The sequence below is a fragment of the Delphinapterus leucas genome, chromosome 13 (genome assembly GCF_059928025.1).
Source record: "Delphinapterus leucas isolate spDelLeu-1000000601 "Yukka" chromosome 13, BTC_Dleu_Yukka2, whole genome shotgun sequence".
NCBI classification, from domain to species: domain Eukaryota; kingdom Metazoa; phylum Chordata; class Mammalia; order Artiodactyla; family Monodontidae; genus Delphinapterus; species Delphinapterus leucas.
The window spans coordinates 55,977,769-56,003,462 of NC_143141.1; the positions used below are offsets into that span (position 1 = coordinate 55,977,769).

General features: G+C 44.2%; 1 protein-coding gene and 1 pseudogene across 4 annotated transcripts in view; one reads left to right on the forward strand and one right to left on the reverse strand.

Moving 5' to 3' along the window:
• The window catches only part of TTC7A (tetratricopeptide repeat domain 7A), a 122,030-nt gene extending 118,634 nt beyond the window's left edge, over positions 1-3,396 (reverse strand). For 2 of the 4 annotated variants that reach the window (XM_089923195.1, XM_089923196.1), the window contains exon 1: positions 2,719-3,194. In XM_089923195.1, coding sequence (XP_089779321.1) covers positions 2,719-2,902 — 184 coding nt within the window. In that variant the 5' untranslated portion in view covers positions 2,903-3,194. Of the gene's footprint in view, positions 1-2,718; positions 3,195-3,302 lie in introns of those variants that run through there. The other 2 variants (XM_089923198.1, XM_022573909.3) reach the window with 2 other exon arrangements.
• A 10,651-nt stretch (positions 3,397-14,047) lies between these two features.
• On the forward strand, positions 14,048-19,858 carry LOC149747758 (glucosamine 6-phosphate N-acetyltransferase pseudogene; annotated as a pseudogene).
• Positions 19,859-25,694: the final 5,836 nt, after the last annotated feature.

Genomic DNA, 25,694 nt, shown 5'->3' on the forward strand with positions numbered 1-25,694 from the left:
TCCTTTACTCCCACCAGACCAGAAAGAGGTCCCCCCCCTTCAGCTGGGTCTTCCCCTTGTGCTCCCTGGAGTGAAACCCATGTTCTGGGGGCTATCCTTCGTTTCTTTGGGAAATCCCACAGATCCAGCAGGGCCTCTGTCTGTAAAATAGCGTTCAGCTGGGGTTTGTCCTCCTCCCTCAGCACCTTCCTCACCTCTCCCAAATTATGTAATTATGTTGAAGCTTCTGGTCGTTGAGTCTAACACACCAGGTGGGACTTTTAAGAATCTCCCTCCCGGGCTGCAGGTGGCTCAGTGTCCACAACCCCTCAAAAAAACAGGCCCTGGATCCCTCCAGTGATCAAGGAACCCAGTGGAGAGAGAACCAAAATAGCAGACAATCCAAAAAATGCCCTAAGCATGGGCTTCGGGCGTCATTTGTTTTCCTTCCTTGTGTGTGTCTGTGTGTGCACGTGTGTGCAGGCATGTGTGCGTTCTGGGATAAATGTATCTGGAAATAACAATGGGAGAAAATCGCTCATAGGACCAAACCCCAAAATTGGCAGGAGAGACCCCACTGACCTTAGCCTCCCTCTTTGTGCTAGTCAGCTCCCACAGTGAAGCCAACCCAGGCTCCACACTCCTCCCTCTGTCACTAGTAGACCTGGTGTCAGGGACTCCGGTTTGGGTACAGTCTCTGCCACATACTCATTATGTGACCTTTCTGGGCCTTGATGTCTAAAATGGGGACAATAATTCCTGCCCTCCCCACAGGGCTGTTTACAAAAAAAAGTTTTTTTCAAATAGAAGAAGCACTTTATAACTATACCATACCATTTATAAACTATGCCATACCAGTGTTTCCCAATAATCCTTCACAGAGTACGGTCAAAGTAAGTTTGAGAAATGTGGTATTTATACTCTAACCTCGGCTTGAACATCATACGCAGGTGAGCATATTAAAGGCTCTGAGAAGTCCTGCAGTTAAAAAAGATCAGTTTAACAATACTGAATCTGTTAGGTCTAATGACTTAGCTTTTTTGGCTCCCCAAACCCTTTTATCCTAGAATACCAAGGAATTAATTACTCAACCTCCTTGAGACCTCTAAAGAACAGCTTAGGAAGTAAAGCCCTGGATAGACTCTAGGCGGCCCCGGTTACTGTCTTGGGCCCAGCATGCTTCTCTGTGGCGCTGCCAACCTCACCCAGATTCCCACACTTGACCAGGCCCCAGTGCCCTCTGCATGGGTCATCTTCCATTCCACCCTCACCAGCCCCACCCCACCACATCACCCCACACAGGGGACAGAGGGGAACCTGGAATGTATCTGTCCTTCCCTGGAAGGTGGGGTCTCATCAGGTTCTACCAAACGTGCATCTTTAGCTCTGGCCACTACCCCTCACTGCCACGCTCAGACCTACCTCAAAGCCTCAAACCGACTGTCCATCCCTGCCACCCAGCCCCCTCAATGTCCATCTATCCTTCCTCCTCGTTGGGCAAACATACTCTGCCCTTCCCAGCACCAGTTAGAGGCCAGTACCAGTTCTGCTGCTTCCTGAAAACTCCTCTTCCTCTAAGCACCATAATCTAACGCAATTGCCCTCTGATCGCCCCTCTGCCTTCCCATCCATTTTGTCACCTCTTCAAGCTGGGATTTTGTTATACTTCTTGGAGAGGTCATGGTGCAAGTGGTTAAAAGGATGTACTCAGAAACCTGGGTTCAAATCCTGGTTCCACCACTTATTGGCTGGATGATCAAGTTAGTTAAGTTCTCTGTGCCTCAGTTTCTTTATCTGTAAGTGGCAAACAAGAGTACCTGCTTCATGGGGTTGTTGGGAGAAACTGGGTTGATTGCAGCGCTTAGTACACTGGCACGCAGTGAGTGAGCGAGTTAGCTATTACTGTTACTATTACCGTTATCATTCTGTCTCCTCACAGAGCCTTCCACAGGCTGGGCAGTCTTTAAAACTCTTTATATCTGTATTTATTTACTCCCTGCCTCCTTCCACAAAGGCTCTAAAGTTGGCTGCGCACAAAGAGAGGGCTCAGGGCTGAGCTGAAGGCACCAGGAACAGGTTTGAGGTTGGAGACTGGGGCGGGGTGTTCTCCCACTGCCACATCAGGGTGCCTTCCAACCCCAGCACAAGAGCCCAGCCCAGCCAAACCAGCCCTACTGCTAAAGCCACAGACTGCCAGGGCTAGATGCGTCCCGAGCCAGAACTCAGAAGAAGAAACTGAGGCTTACCAGGCCTCTTTCCCACTTCTCCACCACTCCACCCGGCGCTCGTTAAGCCCCCAATCATACTGGCTGCGCACAGAACTTCGCCGTTAATTTGACTTGGGGGAAAGAGGGGGAGGGCAAGGAGAGACAGGCACAGCCTTCACCTGACGGAGTTTAGGAACCGGAATGGGGGTTGGAGGGGCGGCGCAAGAGTCCGGCCTAAGCCCCAATCTGATGCGTGCCGAAATCACCATTTCACAGCAGTCGGAGCAGCCCACATGACCCGAAAGGGCAGAGAGCAAAAACCGTTTCTCTCCTTTCCCCAAAGCATGTGAGTTTTCTCCTTGGGCAGAAGAACCTTCCTTACTACCCTGGTTGCTCCTAAGACCAGCACTGTAGGAACGGTAATACCGAAAGCAGCCACCGCCGGCCCCACGCAGTCGGGGCCCGCTTCCTGGAGGAGGCGCCTTTCGCGCGCTCCGCGCTTGTGAACCGGCCCCTTCCTTCCCTCACTCACCGGTGTCCATAGAGGTGAGCACGGCGTTCGGGCTGGCTCGCCGGCCGCCCCCGCCGCCGGGCACGACTAGCGTCTGCATCTGCCGGACCAGCTCTGGCATGCGGTCCCAGTGGCCCTCGGCGCGGCAGCGCTCCAGCTCGCTCTCCATCTTCAGGTGGGAGCCGTGCGCGCCCTTCGCAGCCATCTTCGAGCGGGCGCTGTCATGGGAGGTGCGGCCGAGAAGTGGAGACCCGGCCGGGGGCGGCGTCCCGGCTGGGGCACACACGCGGGCGGGGTCGACCCGGGCGCCAGCGGCGGCCGGGGCCCGGGTGGCAGCGGGGGCCCGGGCGGCGGCCGGCGGGCAGCAGCCGCAGCACCCAGCGCACCGCCTGGCGTCTCTGGGCTGGGGCTCCGGCTGAGCGGCCCGGACGCGTCCAGGAGCAGCCTCCGCCTCTGCTGCAGCAGCTTCGGGCGCCGCCGCCGCTGCAGCTGCTGTCACAGCCCCCGCCCCAGGCCTGGGCGCCGCCAGCTTCGGACCCGCCCCCGGCCGCGGCTCCACCCCCGCGGGGGCGTGGCGCGGCCTCGGCGAGCCGGGAGCGCGTCATTTTAACGCTGCGCGGAGCCCCGGAGCTCGGGGGCGCCTCGCTCGCCATCCCTCCCCCATCCCATCGGGGCTCTTGGCCTGGGAGACACCCGCCCCGACGACCCGGCTTTATGTGGTGGCCCCGTCACCACCGCTCTCCGGCACGTCACAAATCCCGGGAGAGGCCGGCCGGCCGGTCACTCGCAACTCCTAGAGCGAGCCTCCCCGGAGAGCCGCCGGCTGCCTCCCGGGTCCCGCCCTACTGGGCCGCACGAGCCTTGCGCGCCACCCGCGGGGCTCTCGGGAGAACCCGCCGGTTCGGAGTCCAGCGACTCTCGGGACGCCTCCACCATGAGAGACTTGAACGTTGTTTTTTCAGAGCGGTGTTCCTCTTTCCAACCTGTCTGCCCCCAACCCAACTGGCAGGCCTGTCCTCTGCGGAATCCTGTTGCTCTGGATTTTTTAAACTTTTTAAGCTGTTTCTCCAACTCGGTATTTACATATTTAATTCCGGTGTCTGAAGACTGTGATCAAAGCTGTACCGAGCTCTAGGACTTAGCTCGCTGCTGTGTGGACTAAGAAGTTCAAAGGATTACAGGGCGGCTTCGGGGGCAGAGGCGGACGACACCCTCTGCCGAACACTGGTTACGGTGACCCCGCCTCGGGGCGACCCCAGCGTACAGTCCCGTGTGGGGATGGAGGCCGTCGCTCAAGAAATCACAGCGAGACCCAAGCGACAAAACAAAACTAAGTGACATAGTGCATGGCACAGACCGAAGATTCCAGAACACGGGAGAGCTAGAGCAAGCTTTTAAGTGTCAGGAGACTCACTGCTTCGTGCTTCTAGACAACTGTAACCGTGGGAAGTTTTTGTCAAGTGGAGCTCAGGCTCCTGGGCCCTTTGCTCTGCAGCCACAAGGGGTTATCTGTTGAAGGCAGCCTTCCTATCCCCCCGCCCCCCCTTGTCGCCCCCAACTCCCCCCTCCCCCGTGGATATCCTCTTCTGTAGGTTTCAAATGCTGCTCCATTCCTTGTTCGGGGGGGCAGAATTCCTCACCTTGGCTGCCGCTCCGGGGTCTGTCCTGAGCTCTTAGAGACCAGGAGATAGATGAAGGAAAATGGGGACAGCTTTGGCAGTTTACTCAATTTACACAAACTCCTCCTCACCTACTCCTGTCAACTGCCCTAGCCGGCTTTTTGTTACCCTTTGCCTGCCCTTGCTGGTCACCAGAACCAGATTTCACTTGGAGAGAGATGTGCGTGTACTGTGGGTGAGGGTGGCCTGAGGACACCCTGCTATTTGCCCCAATCTGGCATTCCCCAGAGTCAGCCCTAGGGCAGGCAAAGAAAAGCAGAGCTGATAAGAGGAATCCTGACAAAATAAGGAAAACTCCTCTCCTCCCTCTTTTATCTCCAATCCTTTGCCAACCCCTCCCCCAGGTTGCTGGACTCCAGGGAACTAACTGAAGGGGTATTGCTGCCTGTTTCTTCCGCGGGTGCATCAATATTTGTGAGGGCATGGGAGGGAGGAACACAGCATCATGGTGAAAGCTTATGACGAACTGCCCCTCAGCACCACAAAACACATGCTGGACCCCTTCACGGCTCTTTTCCAGCAGAGACAGGACCCCAGCCCATTAGTGACCAACATCTTACAGGGGAGTAAGAGGCTGTAGGAACAAGAACAAAGAACAATCATGATCCAATCAGTAATATTTTCCAAAATCAATGACAAATAGAAAGAGTGGTGGTTGTTTTTATTTTTTAATAATCTGGGATTTCTCAGATGAGAGTTTAGGACACATCCTGATAAAGACCACTGTCATTTGCCAGCTCAGAAATGCTACTGAAATAACTTGCTGATCAGGTGAAGCTGAGTTCATTGCTTACCAGAGTGAGGGAGAGCACTGCCTTGACAATCTTTGTAGCATCTCAGAGAAAAGAAGGAAGTTCGCAGGAGGTAAATCGACTTAATGAGAAATGTGTATTTTCAGGGAGCAACAAAGATGGTACAGCACGAGGGACCATCTGGTTTAAAGGAGACTCTAAAGCCAAGCCAATAGGAGACTATTTGTTTAGCTGCTGCCCCTCAACAAAGTGGGAAGCTCTTGCCATTGGATCACAAGAGAGGCTAAGCTATTAGTCTTTATTCTCATGAAGTTAAGGGCTTAGTGAGATCTCTGATTTACTTATAGGTTGAAAGGCTTATGATGTTTAGTTAGGCCCAGAGTAGGAGGGTATTGAACACCTCATTTCAACTCACAAAAAACAAGTTCATGTTTGTTCTCAGAGAAAAGGTTTGGTTACCAGAGGCTTGGGCAGGTCAAATAATGGTATGGGAGTTTCAGAAAACTTGGGAACACACAGCCTGCAGTGGCCAGTGAGACTCAGGAATCCTCATAATTGTCTCTTAGTTGGCCGGGTACCTTTTGCACAGCTGGTTGTCTGGATTGAGATTTGCCTCCACGGAATAAATCTTGTCTTAGGTCGTGCACTTTCCTTTGACAAATTGTTCACTTCTCTTGGAAACCATATGCCCTCCCTGAGCTAAAAGAGGAAGCAGAGAGATGAATCAGCCTTAGAGCTTGCCTCACCTTTAGAACAAGAAAGATTATCCATATATTGGCTAAGAATAGGGTCACAGAGCAATTTAAAGCTCTGGAGGTCCTGGTTGAGGACTTGTGAAAAGTAGAAGGGCATCTCAGAAACTGAGGCATACCAGTCCAAGTATGTTGTTGATTTTCCTTGGAGAAGACAGGTATTAACTTTTAAAGAGACACCAAAGAAAGCACAACAGAGTTCTACAATTGTACACCATGTGGTCAGTCTCCTTAGGCCTTGAGGATAAAACAGTATTTGAGTTTGGTTCTAAAGGGAAGTGGAGAGTGACTTCTTGATGGCCCCAGGGACCTAAGTGAATCTATACTCCTGCCACTGGGCTTTTGATTGGGAGGATAGGAGTATTACAAGGACTAGGATGAGGTATGAAGACTCCTTTCTCTTTATGGCTTTTGATTTTAGTTTTATTCCTTCCTTAGTGCCTTGTTTGAAAGGCTATTGTGCAAACTTGGGTAGAGGTTTAGGTGGGTCAGTCTGAACCTTGATGGGTTTAGTTCTAGTAGAATGTCTGACATTCTGGAATTGCTTGCCCACAGGAGAGCTTCAATCTATGTTTGATTTACACACAAAAGTACTGGCAAATGAATTAGCCAGGACCTCATTATGAACAGGGAGGTCCTCAGGGACTGGAGGGAAGCGGCGTCAGGAGAGCATTTAATGTGGCAATTCCATTCACACAGTAAATCCCTTGCTATTAAGTTAATGAGTGTAGTGTCACAAAGGAGAAAAGAACATTCCTTGGTTAAAAGTACAGGGCTGGTGGTTAAGTGCCGGGGCCTAGGGAAGGTGTGGTTTTAGATATCTAGGATTATTAGATAGATGCCTGACCAAGTAGTTTGTTGACTCCAAGGAAAGGGTTGTACAGAGGGTCCCTGACTTATGATGGTTTGATTTCTTCCAACTTTGAGATGGTAGGAAAGTGATATCAGTTTGGTGGAAACCACCCTTAGAATTTCGAATTTTGGTCTTTTTCCCCAGGCTAGCAAAGTGCCCTAAGATCCTCTCTCATGATGCTGGGCAGGGCAGGGCAGCTTCCAGTCGGACACGTGATCACAAGGGGAAACAACCAATACACTTATAACCATTCTGTACCCACACAGCCATTCTGTTTTTCACTTTCAGTACAGTAGTCAATAAGTTACAAGAGATATTCAATACTTTATTATAAAATAGGCTTTGTGTTAGATGATTTTGCCCAGTCGCAGGCTAATTAATTAATGTAAGTTCCGAGCACATTTAAGGGTGGCAAGGCTAAGCTATGATGGTAGGTTAGGTTTACTAAATGCATTTTTGACTTAGGATATTTTCAACTTATGATGGGTTTATCAGGATGTAACCCCATTATAAGTTGAGGAAGATCTGTATCATAGTGCTCAGGTTTAAGATTGATATTATTGTGACCATATCAATCAAAATTGTAAGACTGTCTTTTAATTTTTAGAGAAATGTTTCCTTGTGGGTTTGCAGGTAGAATGGGAAGTTGAACACCTTCATTGATAACTTCTTTCTTTCTTTTCCCTTTAGTTTCTTAGTTCTAGAGCTCTTTTAAAATAGAGCTCTTTCAAGGTTTTGGAGGTCTGGCCATGGGCCTATTTCCCACCCTACTTTTTGCTTGCATATTAAATCCTCTCTTTCTGCTTTGAGGCCATTCACAAAAAGATAACAGGGAGAGCCAAGGTCACATCTGCTTCAAGATTTACTACTGAATGCAACGTATTAAAGAACCTATCCCTAAAGTCTCCATCAGGCTTCTCTTTTTTTGGCTTGAAGAACTGAATCAGAACACTAATTTCACAGGAAAGGCAAAGGATAGCCTCCGAAAGTCCTTGACCGACATCTGCAGTGTTTCTAAGTCCCTTCAGCTTCCTATACAATTCAAGGTCTTTTAAGTCATCATTGGAGGTCTTCCAATTCTGACTTTTTTATCGAACTTTTTGCAACGTATGCACTATTGGTATATATCTGGCCACTCTGGATTACATGTCCCTCAAACTATTCTAAATTCCTCTGCAATGTTCTATCTTATCTAGGCCTTGGAGAGTCTTAGGCAATGGCTTTCAGCTGAGAATGGAACCAGAGCTTAAAATTCACCATAAGAGCTTTTCTCTGTGCTGAAGGAGGTTTCCCTTAAAGAGGTTAAGTGAGGTTTGGGGTACCTGGCTGGCTAGGAGGGAAGGAGAGGGGGTCAGAGGGAGAGATGGGGCAGCAGTAGATGGAAGAATGTAGGATAGAGGAAGAGGAATAGTGTGTTTGAGTTGTGATTTGCGGGAGATCTAAAAGACAGTTTTAAGTTGTTATATTTTTCTTTTGCTTTGGACAAGGAATCTGTTAAGGAGGCAATTTTGGAATCCAATTTCTTTTGGATGCCTCCTCATGCTAATAAAAAAATGAAGACTGTTGGATGTTTGGAATTATGTTCCCTTTCCCTTCAAAGGCACTTCTCAAGTGAATAACTTTGTTCGTATCAAAAGTTCTTATAGTGGGGCTTCCCTGGTGGCGCAGTGGTTGAGAGTCCGCCTGCTGATGCAGGGGGCGCGGGTTTGTGCCCCGGTCCGGGAGGATCCCGCATGCCGCGGAGCGGCTGGGCCCGTGAGCCATGGCCGCTGAGCCTGCGCGTCCGGAGCCTGTGCTCCGCAACGGGAGAGACCACGACAGTGAGAGGCCGGCGTACCGCAAAAAAAAAACACAAAAGTTCTTATAGTGGCCACTGTCATTCTGAATTATCCTTGGTGAAATGATGCTATTTAGAAAGATAAGTGCACAAATTTGGGCAATAGCATCAATACAGGTAAGAAGCAGAAGTTGGGTCCAAGGAAGGCATGGACTGAGGTTTATACTAAGACTGGGAATGTCAGTGGAGAGTTGCTTGTGTATCCTGTGGGTCGGGGACCCCCAACCTCACAGCTAGACCTTACCCAATGGCAACTCTGTTGAACTTACAGTTCTCAGCAGATGAAGGGCGTGGAGAGATCTCTGCTGATCCAAACTCTCACAGACAAAACTAGTCTGAGGAAAGTTCTCATAAGGTGTTGTTCAGTGGCCTGAGACAAAACTTTTCCCTGGGCTGGCTTAGGGATGGACTTATTGGGACCCACACCTGTCCTCTTCACCATGAACTTTATTCTAATATATGCACAACAATAAATGACCAGGATGGGCATAGACAAATAGTTGCCTTGTTAATGATAAGGCGGATATGCACCCAGGAGAAAAGATTTTCAAATATGGTCAGGTAATCAAAGGATTCCTGAAAAGGGTTCCTTATTGCTAGGAGACAAAATAGATTCAGTATTTGGGCAGCTCAACAAAAAGGAGACTTAAAATAAGAAATTGGAACTTGGGCCCAGGACAGGCCTTACATCCCTCACTAGTGAAGCCTGAAAGACCCCTGAGGGGATCGAGGGCCTCAGAAGGGGACACTGTTTCTTTTTTTTTTTTTTTTTTGGGACACTGTTTCTGAATCAGGGGTCTTGTGCTGCAGTGGTGAAGAGGGTCTCCATTGGATCTCGGTGGAGCTCAATAATTGAATGGTGGCTCCCTTGAAAATACCCTCAAAACAACTTTGTGATAATGTAAAGCTGAGTTCTCATCACAGGAAGGGAGAACACTAACTACTCTGCAGAGCCCGAGTACCATCTAAACTGGGGAGGCAAAGTCGGGATATTTATGAAGTGTTGGGGTCTATTTGAAGGCAGCTCTTCCACTGGGGGGGCTTGATTAGGGATTGGACAAGAATAATGATACAATAGTTGAGGATTATTAGGGCAAGGGGAGAGTTTGTTTATTTGTTTGTTTTTGTTTGTTTGTTTTTTGTGGTACGCAGGCCTCTCACTGTTGTGGCCTCTCCCGTTGCGGAGCACAGGCTCCAGATCGCAGGCTCAGCGGCCATGGCTCACGGGCCCAGCCGCTCCGCGGCATGTGGGATCTTCCCGGACCGGGACACGAACCAGTGTCCCCTGCATCAGCAGGCGGACTCTCAACCACTGCACCACCAGGGAAGCCCAAGGGGAGGGTTTTGAGGCAAGGATTTCAGAGTCTTAGAGAGTGGTTGGATGCAAAATATTGAAAAGTCGCAAAGTTCATTTAAATGTTTTTCTTCTTGAAATTTCTGCAAAAAATGATAGTTAACAACTTTTATTATCCCGGGCAAGAGTTTCCTGCAACAGAAAAGTCATGTCAGTGTCAATAGTAAGCTGTCAGGATGTTTGGTTCTTCCTATGCACTGACTCAAAGTTGTATTATATATGATTATTGCAACATCCCCTTGCCCCCATCAAATCACTCCTATTTATACTGGTTATCACAGTGGCCACGAGTCGTTAGGTCATCCAGAGGGAGAGACAGCCTGATGAAGAGATGTTCTCCCACCTCTTCAGATGTTCTCTCCAGCCTCTTCTTTCACACTATTGTATTTGCCATTTGGGGGTCCCAACAGGAACCCTAAAAAAGTACACTAACTTTGAATATGAATTAAACCTTTAGTTCACAGTCAACAGTCCCTTCATCCACCCAGGTCATCAGGGTATGTGATGTAGAGCAGAATGACAACTGCCTTCCCAGTCTTCTGTAGTCATAGCCCAAATCCTTATATACAGAAACCAACTTTTACTTATTACCGTGATTATTGGCTCATAGCATTTCTGGCCTATGATGTAACTCATGTCTTAATTATCAGTGCTGTGGACTGGCTAGCCCAACCAGCCCTCCTAGAATGTTGACATGAATTCTGCCAGGGGCTGGCTTGTATGGTCAGTCTTTCCCTTTGACAGCTGCCAGAAAAGCTGGGGATAATCACTAGATAAGGAAAAAGGCTGTACAAAGGCAAGTTTCAAAACCATGAATTCTTTGTGCTTGTGTGTAATTAGTAATTATTTGTTATGTTTTTAATTTTATTTTATTCCTTCCAGTTTTATTGAGATATAAGTGACGTACAGCTCTATATAAGTTAAAGTATACAGCATAATGATCTGACTTACATACATCCATCATCTCACAGAGATACAAAATAAAAGAAAAAGAAAAAAAATACTTTTTTTCTCATGAGAACTCTTAGGATTTACTCTCTTAACAACTTTCATATATAGCATACAGCAGTGTTAATTATATTTATCATATTATACATTACGTCCCTAGTACTTACTAATCTTATAACTGGAAACTTGTACTCTTTGACTACCTTTATCCAATTCCCCTCCCCCCAGTTATGTTAATTTTAGAATCCTAGAACATTAAAAGTTTTCCTATTCCTGGGAGATGAGAGCTCTGGAGTGTCTCCTATCTCCACCCACCCACTTCATGACTGAGATACTAGCACCTCCCTCCATGCACGAAACTCCCTCCCATCAGCCTGTCTGTTCTGTTCCCTGGGCTCCCAGGTGACTCCTGCTTCTCTTTGGTGGCTTTTGTGGCATCTTGCAGGACTGCTGCAGTGGTACCCTCCCAAGAATGGGGGCCCATCCTTCCTCCTAGCCTTGGTCAGTACTGGTTCCCTGCCCAGTTACTGCCATCCTGGGGAGAGAAGCCAGCCTCACCCACCAGCACCCAGAGCCTTTTCAGCTCACCTTAGCTGGTCTGATTTTAAGCCCTACCACTTCAGTGATTATAGCACTTTTAGGCCTTAGACGATAGCTTTGCTCTATCTGCTTTGCAAATCTTTCTTTGCTATCTGTTTAAGAACATTTTTTATTGTGAAAAATAACACAATTAAAGGAAAGTACATAAAACATAATTATTATAAAGCACCTTTTTAAAAAGTTGAAGTATAGCTGATTTACAATATTATGTTAATTTCAGGTATACTACATAGTGATTCAATATTTTTATAATTATGCTCTATTTGAAGTTATAATAAAATATTGACTATATTCCGTGTGCTAGACTAAAGCAAACTCTTGTTTACCACCAACTAGAGTCAAGAAATAGAGTTTTACCAGCTTGCTAGAAGTCTCCCTTTATATCCCTTCCCAAACACAACCCCAGCCCTCGTAAAGGTAACTGCTAGCTTTTATGGTAATTACTGCATTGCTTTCTGATATCCTTTATTAGATTTAGGAAGTTCCTTCTATTCCTAGTTAAAAGAATTTTTAAAAAAATTATGATTGAAGTTGATTTTTACAAATACTTTTTTTTTACATTTTTTGAGATAGTCATAATTTTTCTCCTTTAAATTTATTAATATGGTGAAATACTTTGATTTGCAAATGTTAAACCATCCTTGCATTTCTAGAATAAAATCAATCTAGTTGTATTAGCTTCCTATTGCTTCTTTAACAAATTACCAAACACATAGTGGCTTAAAACTAGCACATTTGTTATCTTACAATTCTTGAGGTCAGAAGGCCAGAATGGGTCTTAGGGGCTAAATCAAGGTGTTGGCTTAGAGCTGCACTTCTGGAGGTTCAAGGGGAGAACATGTTTCCTTATCTTTAGCAGCTTCTAGAGGCCAGCTGCATTCCATGGCTGGTGACCCCTTCCTCCATCTTCAAAGCTCATCACTCCAATCTGTGCTTCCATGGTCACATCTTCTCTCAGACTCTGATCCTCCTGCCTTCCTCTTATAAGGACTCCTGTGATTACATTGGGCCCACAGGGAAACTACAAGATAGTCTGCCCAGGGCTTCCCTTCCCTGGTGGCGCAGTGGTTGGGAATCTGCCTGCTAATGCAGGGGACACGGGTTCGAGCCCTGGTCTGGGAAGATCCCACATGCCGCGGAGCAACTAAGCCCATGAGCCACAACTACTGAGCCTGCGCGTCTGGAGCCTGTGCTCTGCAACGGGATAGGCCGCGACAGTGAGAGGCCCACACACCGCGATGAAGAGTGGCCCCTGCTCGCCACAATTGGAGAAAGCCCTAGCACAGAAACGAAGACCCAACACAGCCAAAAATAAATAAATAAATTTATTTATTTATTAAAAAAAAAAAAATCTGCCCAACTCATGGCCCTTAATTTAATCACATCTACAAAGTCCCTTTTGCCATGTAAGATTGATATCCACAGGTTTTGAGGATAAGGATGTGAACATCTTTGGGGCCATTCTGTCTCTGACATTGGTTGTATTTTCTTTCTTTTTTTTTTTTTTTTTGCGGTACGCGGGACTCTCACTGTTGTGGCCTCTCCCGTTGCGGAGCACAGGCTCCGGACGCGCAGGCTCAGCGGCCATGGCTCACGGGCCTAGCCGCTCCACGGCATGTGGGATCTTCCTGGACCGGGGCACGAACCTGCGTCCCCTGCGTTGGCAGGCGGACTCTCAACCACTGCACCACCAGGGAAGCCCCCTCTTATCTTTTTCATGTTTATAGAATTTATAGTGATATCTGCTTTTCATTCCTGGCATTGATTATTTGTGTGTTTTCTTTTTCTTGATAATTTGCAAGGATTTGTAAATTTTATTGGTCTTTTCAAAGAACCAACTTTTGATTCTGTTGATCCTCTCTATGGCATGTTATTTTCCATTTCACTGATTCTTGCTGTTATCCTTATTATTTCATTTATTTTACTGTATTTGGGTTTCTTTTGTACTTCTGTAAGAGTCAGGATTGGCTAAGTTAGGCTGCAGTAACAAACAATCCCCCCCAACTCTCAGAGCTTTCAACAACATAGTTTATTTCTCACTCATGCTGCCTGTTCGATCCAGGTTAGCTAGGTTCTTTTCCACATTGTCTTCACTTTGTGGCTCACGCTGGCAGAACAGCCACTGTCTAGAACATTGACAATCATTATGGCAGAGAGAAGAGACAGGATGGTGAACCATATGTAAAAATCCTGCCTAGATGTGACATGTAACACTTCTGTACACATTCCATTGACCGGAGCAGGAAATACAGCTAAACCTGATGCCAGTGCCCAGAGCGGGTGAATCTTTGTGAATAATAATATAGTATCCCATGCCTTATTTTCTGACTTTTTGAAGTAGAATCTTAGCCCATTAATTTTTAACCTTTCTTATTTTCTAATATATGCATTTAAGGCTATAAATTTCCTGTTATCAGCTGTATCCCAAAAATATTTATACATAGAAATTTTGTTAACATTCAGTTCAAAATATTTTCTAATTTCCTTTGTGATACCTTACTTGAGCTATGTGTTATTAAGAAGTATTTCTTAATTTTCAAGTAAATGTGGAGTTAAAAAAATGTTTTTTTCTAGTGTAATTGCATTGTATCAGAGGATATGATTTGTATCTCTCAAATCTCAGATTTTTTTAGACCTCACTTTCAACAATGCGATCTTGGGAAGAGGACTTTGAGCCTCAGATGAGACCCTAGCCCTGGCCAACATTTTGATTTCAGCCTTGTGATACTTTGAGCAGAGAACCTAGTTGATCCTGGACTTCTCCCTGAACTGTAAGATAATAAGTGGGTGTTGTTTTAAGCTGCTAAGTTTGTAGTAATTTGTTATGCAGAAATAGAAAATTAATAGAGTGTTTCTGCTAGTCGATAAATCACTCAGTTTTTGTTTGTCTAAAAATGTCTTCTCAGACTTCCCTGGTGGTCCAGTGGTTAAGACTCCGCACTTCCACAGGTTCAATCCCTGGTCAGGGAACTAAGATCCTGCATTCCACACGGTGTAGCCAAAAAAAAAAAAAAGTCTTCTCATCTTTATTCTTTTTTTTTTTTTTTTAACTTTTTCATGTTTATTCTTGAAGGATGGTTTAGCTGGATATAGAATTTTGGACTAGCAATTTTCTTTTAGCACTTAGACAATATTACACTGTTCTCTGGCTTCCATTGTTGCTGTTGAGAAGTCAGCTGTCTGTTGCTCCTTTGAAAATAATATTTTTTCTCTTCTGCTTATCTTTAATATTTTTTTGGTTTATTTTTTGCAGATTTATTTTAATGTTCCAAGAATAGATTTAATTAAATTATCTTGGAATTTGTTGCTCTTCTTGATTCTGAGCTTGAAGTCTTTTATCAGTTCTGGAAAATTCTTAGTTATTATCTTCAAATACTGTCTCTGCTCATTCTTGGCTCCAAGTAGACTCCAAGTAGGTATAAGTAAGACCTTCTCACTGCATTCTGTGTCTCTTACCTTGCTTTTGTATTTTCTCTCTTGTTGTCTCTCTTTACTTCATTCTAGATAGTTTCCTCTACCATGTTTTCTGATTCATTGACTCTTTCTTCTCATGTGTCTAGACTGTTGTTGAACCCATCCCTTGAGTTTTTAACATCTCTTATTGTATTTTTTTGTTCTCAAATTTTTATTTGATTCTCTTTCCAGTCTGCTATTTTATCACTCTTCTATTCTATCACAGAGGGACATCTTCCTTGACTCCCCCCATAATCACCTTAGGCTTGTTTACATGCCCCACCCCCCGGCCACTGTGTGCTGCCATGGCAACCTGGGCTCTAACAGGCATTTACCTGTTCTCTTACATTCTCTCTCCAGCTAGACTATAAATATGTTGAGGATAGAGAATATCATTTACTCTGTGTCTCCAGCATTTATCATAGTACCTGGTAATAGCAGTCACTCAATAAATGTTGTGGAACTCAACTGAACTTTTACTAAAGAAACCTCCTTGACCATCAAACACTGCCCCACTTTGAGGAGATGGAAAAACTTCAGTTAAGTCTCCACTACTCACAACTGCTCTTTGTGTGAGGAGATTCTTCTATGGAGCTAAGAGCTGCTATTTCTGCATCCCGGCTGATGAGAGGAAAGAGTGGAAAGCAAAATAGACACAGAAATAAGAGGCTAGGGGCATCTCAGGTGAGTTTCTGGGAAATTTCTGGGAATGAAGAGAAATTATTGGACAAGATCAAACTTTTCCAGGCTGTGGAGGGGCGGGCTGGAGATGTCGGTGCTGCCACGTCCTGGCGGCGGCTAGCGGAGCGGCAGCCTTGCGGGAGACTGTAGAGCCGGAGGTGGAGGAGGTGGGGCGGCCGCTGAAGCCGGATGTGGATCTAGTGCTGTGTACCCGGGTGGGTGAGAATCCGACGGGCCTGGAGAGGAGCGCCGACTGCAGGTCTCTACAGACCTTACTGCAAAGATGAAACCTGATGAAATGCCTATGTTTGACCCAAGTCTACTCAAAGAAGTGGACTGGAGTCAGAATACAGCTACATTTTCTCTAGCCATTTCCCCAACACATCCTGGAGAAGGTTTGGTTTTGAGGCCTCTTTGTACTGCTGATTTAAATAGAGGTTTTTTTAAGGTACCAGGTCAGCTGACAGAGACTGGAGTTGTCAACCTGGAACAATTTATGAAATCTTTTGAGCACATGAAGAAATCTGGGGATTATTATGTTACAGTCGTGGAAGATGTCACTTTAGGACAGATAGTTGCTACAGCAACTCTGATAATAGAACATAAATTCATCCGTTCCTGTGCTAAGAGAGGAAGAGTAGAAGATGTTGTTGTTCGTGATGAATGCAGAGGAAAGCAGCTTGGCAAATTGTTATTATCAACCCTTACTTTCCTAAGCAAGAAACTGAACTGTTATAATATTACCCTTGAATGTCTACCATAAAACGCTGGTTTCTAGAAAAAGTTTGGATATACAGTATCTGAAGAAAACTACATGTGTCAGAGGTTTCTAAAGTAAAACCTTTTAAGGAAGACATCTGTCAAAGGAGCTGATGCAACAAGGCTACACTCTCTTCCTAGAGTTAAAATACTTTGTTGCTGCAACCCAGTGACCTCCATAAATACTGGATTGAAAAAAACACTGTAATACAAGTATAGTGACATTTAGAAGATTACTTTGGGCTGGTGAGACATGCTGAGTTTAGATTACAGATGAAATTATTAAGGGGATGATTTTTAACCAAAGGAGTATATTTTTAACTTGAATCTTTTCTTGCACTGTATTTTTCTAAAGTTCGGCTTTATTTCTTAGTAGTCAGTATAGGTAGTAAGAAGTTATATGTCTGCTATCTGTAGTGCTCATTTAAAAAAAAAAGCATACGGTGAATAAGGCTGTTTCTTATCACATTCATAAAATTAATATTTTTTTCAAAGAAATATATCTAAATACCACTTAGGGGTGTATCATTTCACATATATTATGTGAAATTGGATGTTAGACATATTATAACTAAATGTAGTTCAGTCCAACATTTGCTGATCCTAATACTATATTGGCAAACCTGGTGAGCCTTTAAAATAAGGAGAAATGAAAATTAACTTCTTATAAAATGTGACAATTTAAATGTACATCTAAAAGTTGATATAATTCTAATGTAGCTGAAGTACCACCTGTCTTATATGTGAAATATAATTATTCATTTGTGTAAAATATCTAAGAGAAATATAAGGTACTTTTTAACAGTGAATTAGTAAATCCTGGCATATTACGTATTTCTAAGCTGATTTCTCATTTTTCCAGGGGTGTCCAAGCCTCTCTTCTGAGTAACATTTTTATGAAAATGGATTACAAAATTGAGTGGAGTATTTTAAAATGTATCATACTGCATTTATTACATTCTTAAAATGTTGATGGAAGCTTTTCTATTTAATGTGATTATAATGGTACTATTATTCTGGTCACTATTCTATTTTGATTTTATTTATTTTAATTATTTTTTTAAGTTGAAATAAGAATTAGATACTTCATTACTGGTTCGAATCTTTTACATTTCATGTTACATTAAACCTGTTCATATGAATAGTCTTTTGTTAGAAAAAACAAACAAACAAACTTTTCCAGGCTGTGGAATTACCCAGACCTCCAAAGAATGAGGGACTCTTGCTGACATCTAAGTGGTACTGTTTCAGTGTATCTAGGAACTCAAGGCAGAGTGGTTTCTAAGAAAGGAATCTTGTACAACCAGTATGTTGAACACACAGGACTTGTGGGTTGTATTTGTCAAAGCCACTTTATTTTTGTCCTCCACTGACTTTTTAAAAATTTGAGGTATAGTTGACATACAATATTATATGTTTCAGGTGTACAACATAGTGATTCACAATTTTTAAAGGTTATATTCCATTTATAGTTATAAAATATTGGCTATATTCCCTGTGTTGTACTATATATCCTTGTAGCTTATTTATTTTATACATAATACTTTGTATCTCTTAATCCTCTAACCCTATCTTGTCCCTCCCTCCTTCCCTCTCCCCACTGGTAACCACTAGTTTGTCCTCTATATCTGTGAGTCTGCTTCTTCTTTGTTATATTCACTAGTTTGTTTTATTTTTTAGATTTCACATATAAGTGATATCATACAGTATTTGTCTTTCTCTGTCTGACTTATTTCACTTAGCATAATAATACCTTCCAAGTCCATCCCTTCCATGGCTCTTTTTTTTTTTTTAAAGTTTGTGTCTACATTTTAAAAAATTAATTAATTAATTAATTAATTTATTTTGGTTTCGTTGGGTCTTTGTTGCTGTGCGCGGGCCTTTCTCTAGTTGCAGCAAGCGGGGGCTACTCTTCGTTGTGGTCCACGGGCTTCTCATTGAGGTGGCTTCTCTTGTTGCAGAGCATGGGCTCCAGGTGTGTGGGCTTCAGTAGTTGCAGCACGTGGGCTCAGTAGTTGTGGCTCGTGGGCTTAGTTGCCCTGCGGCATGTGGGATCTTCCCGGACCAGGGATTGAACGTGTGTCCCCTGCATTGGCAGGCAGATTCTTAACCGCTGTGCCACCAGGGAAGTCCCCTTCCATGGCTTTCTAACCACTTCCAGTGGGGGTCAGGATGGTCTTTTCCTGGCCATGTGTAAAAGTCCTGTCAAGCTCATAAATTTTTCTGTGCATCCTTAGGTAAAAGTCCAGGGGTCACTTTAAGTCACAAATGTGGACTTAATTAATCAATGTTTAAATCCTCATTCAAAGATAATATTTCTCTCCCACTCCCACAAAGCTAGGGTCAATGGCAGGTGGGTGGTCTGCAGCCTTGGAGGAGGCTGTGTTCAGTTTCTTCTCTTTCTTACTCTCTTCCTCCTCATCTTGCTGCTGCTTCTGACCTTTAAGGTTGAAGTTGGAAAAGGAGCAGAGGGAAGGGGGATAGGAAAGTTCCTGGTAGAATGGATTTGTAAGTTCTACACCTGAGGACCCACAGATTCCTGGCAGATGTTTAAAACTGACTCCTAGGGGCTCTCATGGGAGACTCCTGGGAGATTCCCCCTTCTGGGTTCCTCAGACCCAGCTCCCTCTCCTCCTGCTCCTCTGCTTCCCACAGCCTCTGCTGCAGCAGTTGCCTCCCGGCCTCTAACGGCTGAGTCTCTTTTGAGAGACTGGCCACCCTCCTGGTCAGGCTTCACCCCAGGTGGACGTTGCCTCTGCCCCCTCCTCATCTGGTCCCCAGAATTCTTGTCTCCTTTGACCTGTACTCTGAGGGTAGAGCGGTTCATGCCCAGATCCTCTTCTGTCTGCCAAGGCTGCTTAGCTTTCCAGGGCCAGCCAGTGGCGGCAGAGGCCACATCAAGTTCCTTCAGTGGTCAGTCTCCTTGAGGCCTCTCTCACTAGACTGGAGTGGAGGGAGCAGGTAACTCCTTAGATTTTCCCAAAGAAATCCTCCCCTCAAAATCTGCCCCCCTGCAACCTTCTCTTCTTCTGACTCTCCTATATCATCTTTCTGGGTGAGGGATTCCCTAGATGAGAGGACCAAGAGACAGGTAACCAGATTTTGAAAATTTCCTTTGAAGATCTGCATCTTTGTGGTCCACTCACACCTTTGATGATCAGTAACTATCATATCTTGGCATTTCAATCAAAATTTCCCACTTAACATCCTTTGTCGTACTTATTTGTTTTTTACTGGAACAAAAACATCATTAGTTTTTCTGATTACAAAATGAATGTATGCTTCTCATAAAATTGAACTAATACATAAATGTAAAAGAATGTAGTGACCCAGGGCAATCCCACCTCCCAGAGATAACTCAAAGGTCGAATTTGCTATGTAGCTTTACACTTTTTTTCTTTGACACACTTGCACTCTTTGTTAATAACTAAAATGGGATTGTAACATACATGAACTCCAAGGAGGCTTTTTCCTTCCACCGTAAGGATATGTAAGCCCTCCCATCACCTATATACCTAAAAGTATCTTGCAGTGAAATAGGAGAAGAGAGAAAAGCTAAGAGACTGAGCAATTCCCTGGATAGACTGAGGATCTAAATGGACAGCTTACATTATTTAATTAAACTGTGATTTAGTGGAGCGGACTAAATTTAGTTTTCTCTCACTTTCCATCAAGATAGCTGCTTTAGAGGAAATAAGATCAGTTGTAGAAAACCAAAGGGCTGCATTTGTGTTTCATACTAGGGAGTATCATGTGAATTTTCAAATCCCTACTACAAATGAAATTGCTGGGTTGGACAGTATGCACCTTTTCAAGGCTTTTGGTGAGCATTTCCATTGTGAGAGTATATCTTCTCTTACATTTTCCCTATACCCTCCTAACACTGGATATTTACATTTTTGCCAGTCTAATAAGCCAAAATTAAGAATTAAGCCTTTCTTTGATTTGTAACAATGTTGAGCAAATTTTGCATTAGGTTAGGACACATGCTAGTTATTTAGGCAATACATGCTCTCTTTGCCCAAGTTTCCATGTTGATTTCCCAATAAAATCTTAGTTAAGTTTTGCCCCAGGCTCAGTTTTTAATCCAGGCTAAAACAAGTGGGCTCCAGAGCAGACTGTGAGAGGCCTGTTCCTTCCCCAGGCCCCAGGGTATAGGTGGGCCCTGACAGGAGTAAAGGCTGAAGGAGATACTTCCCCAAGGAACTTTGAGAGGCCACCATCAGGGCTGCTTCAGGCCTGATCAGTCACCCTCCTCCCTCCTAGGAGAATCTGCCCCACTCATTCATAGCCCCAAACCATGCCTAAGCAGGTCATTCCATGCCAGGGAACCTTGTGAATTTAGAGACGAGTGACCACAAGACAGAAGAGGGGGCTCCTGCTCCAAGGGAAGCCAGGCCACTCATGGACCAATTAGCTGTTATGGATGGCTTGACACACAAAAATGGCCTCAACCAGATTCTTCTTCCCAGGGATTTCAGCTAAGAAACCCAGAAAGAATTTGCTTGTAAACTGTGGAACTAAAGTTGTAAAGATAAGGAGGTAATGAACTGAGCCCTGGGCAAGCCCAAACCTGGCTGAGTCAGCAGGGAGAGGAAGATAGGCAGAGTAGAGGAGCTGTTCCCCCTGACACAGGGACCTCTCCCTTCTGCAGCTGGGCCTCCAACCTTGGAGCTGCAGCCATCCTGCCTGACTCTGAGAGCCAGGGGCTGCGCAGCCGTCTGCTGTCCAGTCCACAGGAAGACTACAGTGCCTTCAGCTCTGCTCCAGGCTCACACTTTCTTGTGTCCCCAGTATTTATTTATTTAGTTAGTTAGATGTGCTGGTGTTAAGTTGCTGCAGCTTGCAGGCTCCTTAGTTACAGCTTGCTGTCTCCTTAGTTACGGCTTGCTGGCTCCTTAGTTGCAGCAGGTGGGCTCCTTAATTGCAGCATGTGGGCTCCTTAGTTGTGGCATGCAAACTTTTAGTTGCAGCACGCATGTGGCATCTAGTTTACTGACCAGTGATCGAATCCGGGCTCCTTGCATTGGGAGCGTGGAGTCTTATTCACTGCGCCACCAGGGAAGTCCCCATCCCCAGTATGTACCTAGATGTGGTCTCCGTCCATCATAGGTTGCAGGTGTAGATAATACATACCTCTGATCGACTCTGGATTGGCCTCACCAAGCCACTCAGAACACCAGAGGAAAGGTTTTGATCACAAAGGATAAAAAGTATGTGAGCATTTTTTTTTTTAATTTTTAATTTTTGGCTGCATTGGGTCTTCGTTGCTGTGCGTGGGCTTTCTCTAGTTGCGGAGAGCAGGGGCTATACTCTTCGTTGCAGTGCACAGGCTTCTCATTGTGGTGGCTTCTCGTTGTGGAGCATGGGCTCTAGAGCGCAGGCTCAGTAGTTGTGGCACATGGGCTCAGTAGTTGTGGCTCACAGGCTCCAGAGTGCAGGCTCAGTAGTTGTGGCACACGGGCTTAGCTGCTCCATGGCATGTGGGATCTTCCTGGACCAGGGCTCGAACCTGTGTCCCCTGCATTGGCAGGCAGATTCTTAACCACTGCATCACCAGGGAAGCCCATGAGCATTTCTTGAAGCATTTTGAGCAGATATGGAGCAAGTTTATAAGGACCTTCCAAGAAAAATAAGACAAAGTACACAATAGCATTTTACAATGAACTCTCTCCTTAAACTTGGATGGGAGAAAGTTGTTTATTAAAATCCTCTTGGCAATTCTGGTAATAAACCCAAAGGATGGCATCTAAAATGGACCTGCTTTAATCTCCTCTTCCCCCACTCTGCCTCCAAATAGTAAAGGATGAGCCATCAATCAGTATAGAGAGGTTCATGTAAACACTCTGCATGGTTCTTTGGATGTAAGGCAGCCCCTAAAATCTAACATTCTTCCAGAAGGATCAGAAGGATTCAAACCTTTACCCTTTTCTGAAAAAGAATGCTCTGTCAAAAGAAGTCCCTTTCGTTTTAACACATTCCTTTCATCCATGTCAAGGGTGGTGTGAGTGTACTGTTGACCCTGAGAACACTTATCCTAATTACTTACAAAGAATAGTGAAACAACTGATGACTAAGCAGAGGGTTTGAGCTAATGCTTGGAGTAAACACTGTGGCTGGGAAAACTCCAGAACAAGTAACTACCTCCGTTCATGCAGCGGCTGTGATGCTGGAAAGTAACGTATCAATTGAAGTTTTGTAAAATTAAATATAATTAGAAAAGCAGAAATGATCATCATAGAAAATGCCCTCTATATGAAGAGACTTTTATAATGTGAATAGTCAGGCTGTAACCTATAGTTTATTGGGTTTGTTTAGCCAATGGCTTGTAAGGGTCCTAGTTTCCTGAATCAATACCCAGGGGCTCCAGCTCAACACTCACCTGCTCTGTAAAGCCTTCCCCTCCCACCTGGGTTTTAAAATTCACTTTCATTCATCTCTGAACTCAATTTTAATATTGTCTGTGTCCTACATTTCAGCTCTTTTGGCTTTCAATATTCAATTCCTACAATGTCTCTCTTTTTTTTTTTTAACGATGTACAATTTAATACATTTTAAAATGCTTCTCTTGCCTCGTCCTTCTTTTCTCTATTTCTATCATTGCGTTCTTCAGTATATTTATAATAATCAGAATTTCAGGTATAGGTCAACAGGTGTCACTATGATAAATAAAATTTTAAAAGTTTACCATTCTTTTAAAATTGATATCAAAAGGTACAAACTTCCAGTTATAAGATAAATAAGTACTGGGGATGTAATGTACAACGTGATGTACAACTGCTGTATGTTATATGTGACAAGTTGTTAAGAGTTCTCATCACAAGAAAAAACATTTTTTATTTCTTTAATTTTGTATCTATATGAGGTGATGTATGTTCTCTAAAGTTACAGTGATAATCATTTCATGGCATATGTTAAACCAAATCATTATGCTGTATACCTTAAACTTATACAGTGCTCTATGTCAATTATATCTCAATAAAACTGGAAGGAAAAAAATACTAAGTAGATAGGAAAAAATTTGATTAACTGCTTCATTCACAAGTCTATCCCTTCATTTACTGTTATTAAAACTGTGTGAGATATTGGGTGGAAAAAAGAAAATAATTATTAATGTTACTTAGAGAAGATTAAACCATAATGGTGGGAATCTGGGGGAAAGGCAGGAGAAAAGTCAGCATAGGAACTGGTTTGTGAATTGCCTTTTTCCACCAAGTAAGTCAGTTGACGTAGTCAAGTTAATTTATTCTGAGCAGACACGTGTCAACATTTTACTGAAAAACAAGTGCAGTGTACTGAACTGACCTGTACTTTAAAAAAGTACTGGAAGCTGATTGGAAGCAGCCCAGATCCCTAAAGGCCAGTTCACAGAAGGATCAGTTAGTTCAATGTCCAAGCTACTCCCAATTTGCCAAATGTGTGATTTACCAAAAACTTAACTCTTGAAAATATCCAATGAATATTAAGGTATTTTTTATGAGTATCACAGGGAATATGTGTTATTCAGGATAGTCTTCAAGATATTACTGTCACATATTCTAATTTAAAATATTTGTATTCAATATGTTCTAGAATATATTTTTCTTCGTGTATATGAATATATTCCATAAATGTATTCACTCTGTTTCTTTCAAAACACCTTAAAATGCTGGTAAAATAAATAAAGCTTTCTGTTCATTGGAAAGCTAAGCTCACAAGAAAGTAGGGAACATTCTCAGTGGTCACAAAACTAAGAGGGAGTTAAATTGCGGGGTAGGGGAGAGCGGGAGTCAGATAAGGTGAGGCGGAGGCCTCTCTGGAGTTTACTGGTCTCAGGATCCAAGGATTTTGAGTTTTAATGGACATATAGCAACAGAAGAGACCTTGGGTTAACAAGAATGAAGAGATAGAGTTGATGCTTTCACATAAAGTTAGAACTCTGCAAGGGCTGTACCTTTGATGAAAGCGTGTACCAGAAACAAAACTGCAGAAATGCACAAGGAAACACAGAATCTCCTGGTGGAGCCTCTTGATTTGGTTAAAAAAATTTCCCCTGAGAATTTAAAATTACAGTCTGCCCTTACTCAGGTCTAGAGTTCAATCTTATACTACCTATAGAAACCAGGGGCCCACAAGTTGAAAAATTAACTTAAAAATGGATACCAAGCAGATAGAAGCAAATATAAAATTTCTTTGAAAGGAATATACTCTCCACTCGGACCACACAGGATTCCCATAGACAAAGCCCCACTAAAGATGAGCTCATCATCTAAAACTACAAAATGCAGGAGGAAATAATCACCATGAGTGAGAACTGAGAAATTCTGAGGAGGGAAGTGGTATGGACCTTGCCTAACATGGTAGCTTCGAACTGGCATGAATATTCCACAGTTAAAGTCTTCAAGTTGTCAGAAGAATCTGTCAGTGGCTGAAATTATTTCCTTTGTTTACCCTAAGCAACCCGTTCCGGAGCACACTTCACAGACTAGGCTCTGCTAGATGACAGCTAATCAATTAGCCTCCCCCCATCCAATATCAAATGGAAAGAATCCAAAACCTTGCTGTGCTTAGAGTGTCTGTAGTTTTTTTCTTTTCTCTTATAAAGCCCTTTTTTGTTGTTGTTGTTGTGGTACGCGGGCCTCTCACTGTTGTGGCCTCTCCCGTTGCGGAGCACAGGCTCCGGACGCGCAGGCTCAGCGGCCATGGCTCACGGGCCCAGCCGCTCCGCGGCATGTGGGATCTTCCCGGACCGGGCCACGAACCCAAGTCCCCTGCATCGGCAGGCGGACTCTCAACCACTGCGCCACCAGGGAAGCCCTATAAAGCCCTTTTTGTTGACAACAGCCTAATGACTATTCTCCTTAAAATAAGCAAGTATATCATTTGCATGCAGATAACTAAATGTCTCTGAGGTACGCTTTCACAGAGTCAAAAAGAATAAACACAGCAGCAGGACGAGACCACAATAACTTCAGATAATATTGAACAGAATTACCAGACTATTACAAAACCAGGTTTGTTTGCCCCACTCCGCAACAAGCCAAACACTGAGACACGGAAGTTTGCAGCAGAGAAAGGGTTTATCCACGAGACAGCTAAGCGAGGAGATGGGAGAACAAGTCTCAGATCCTCCTCCCTAAAGGTGAGGGGCTTGGGATATTTACAGGATAAAGAAGCAGGGTGGTCTGAGGCATGGGGAAAGGGGGTTGAAGATAAGAAAAACGTGAAGTAATCAGTGTTCTGCGCAGGTGTATCTGAGTTACATGCTTCTTCATGAGACACGTGTTCAGAAAATGGTGGCATTAGCATGATCTGATGATGGAGTTTTTGTCCCTCTGACAACAATAGGT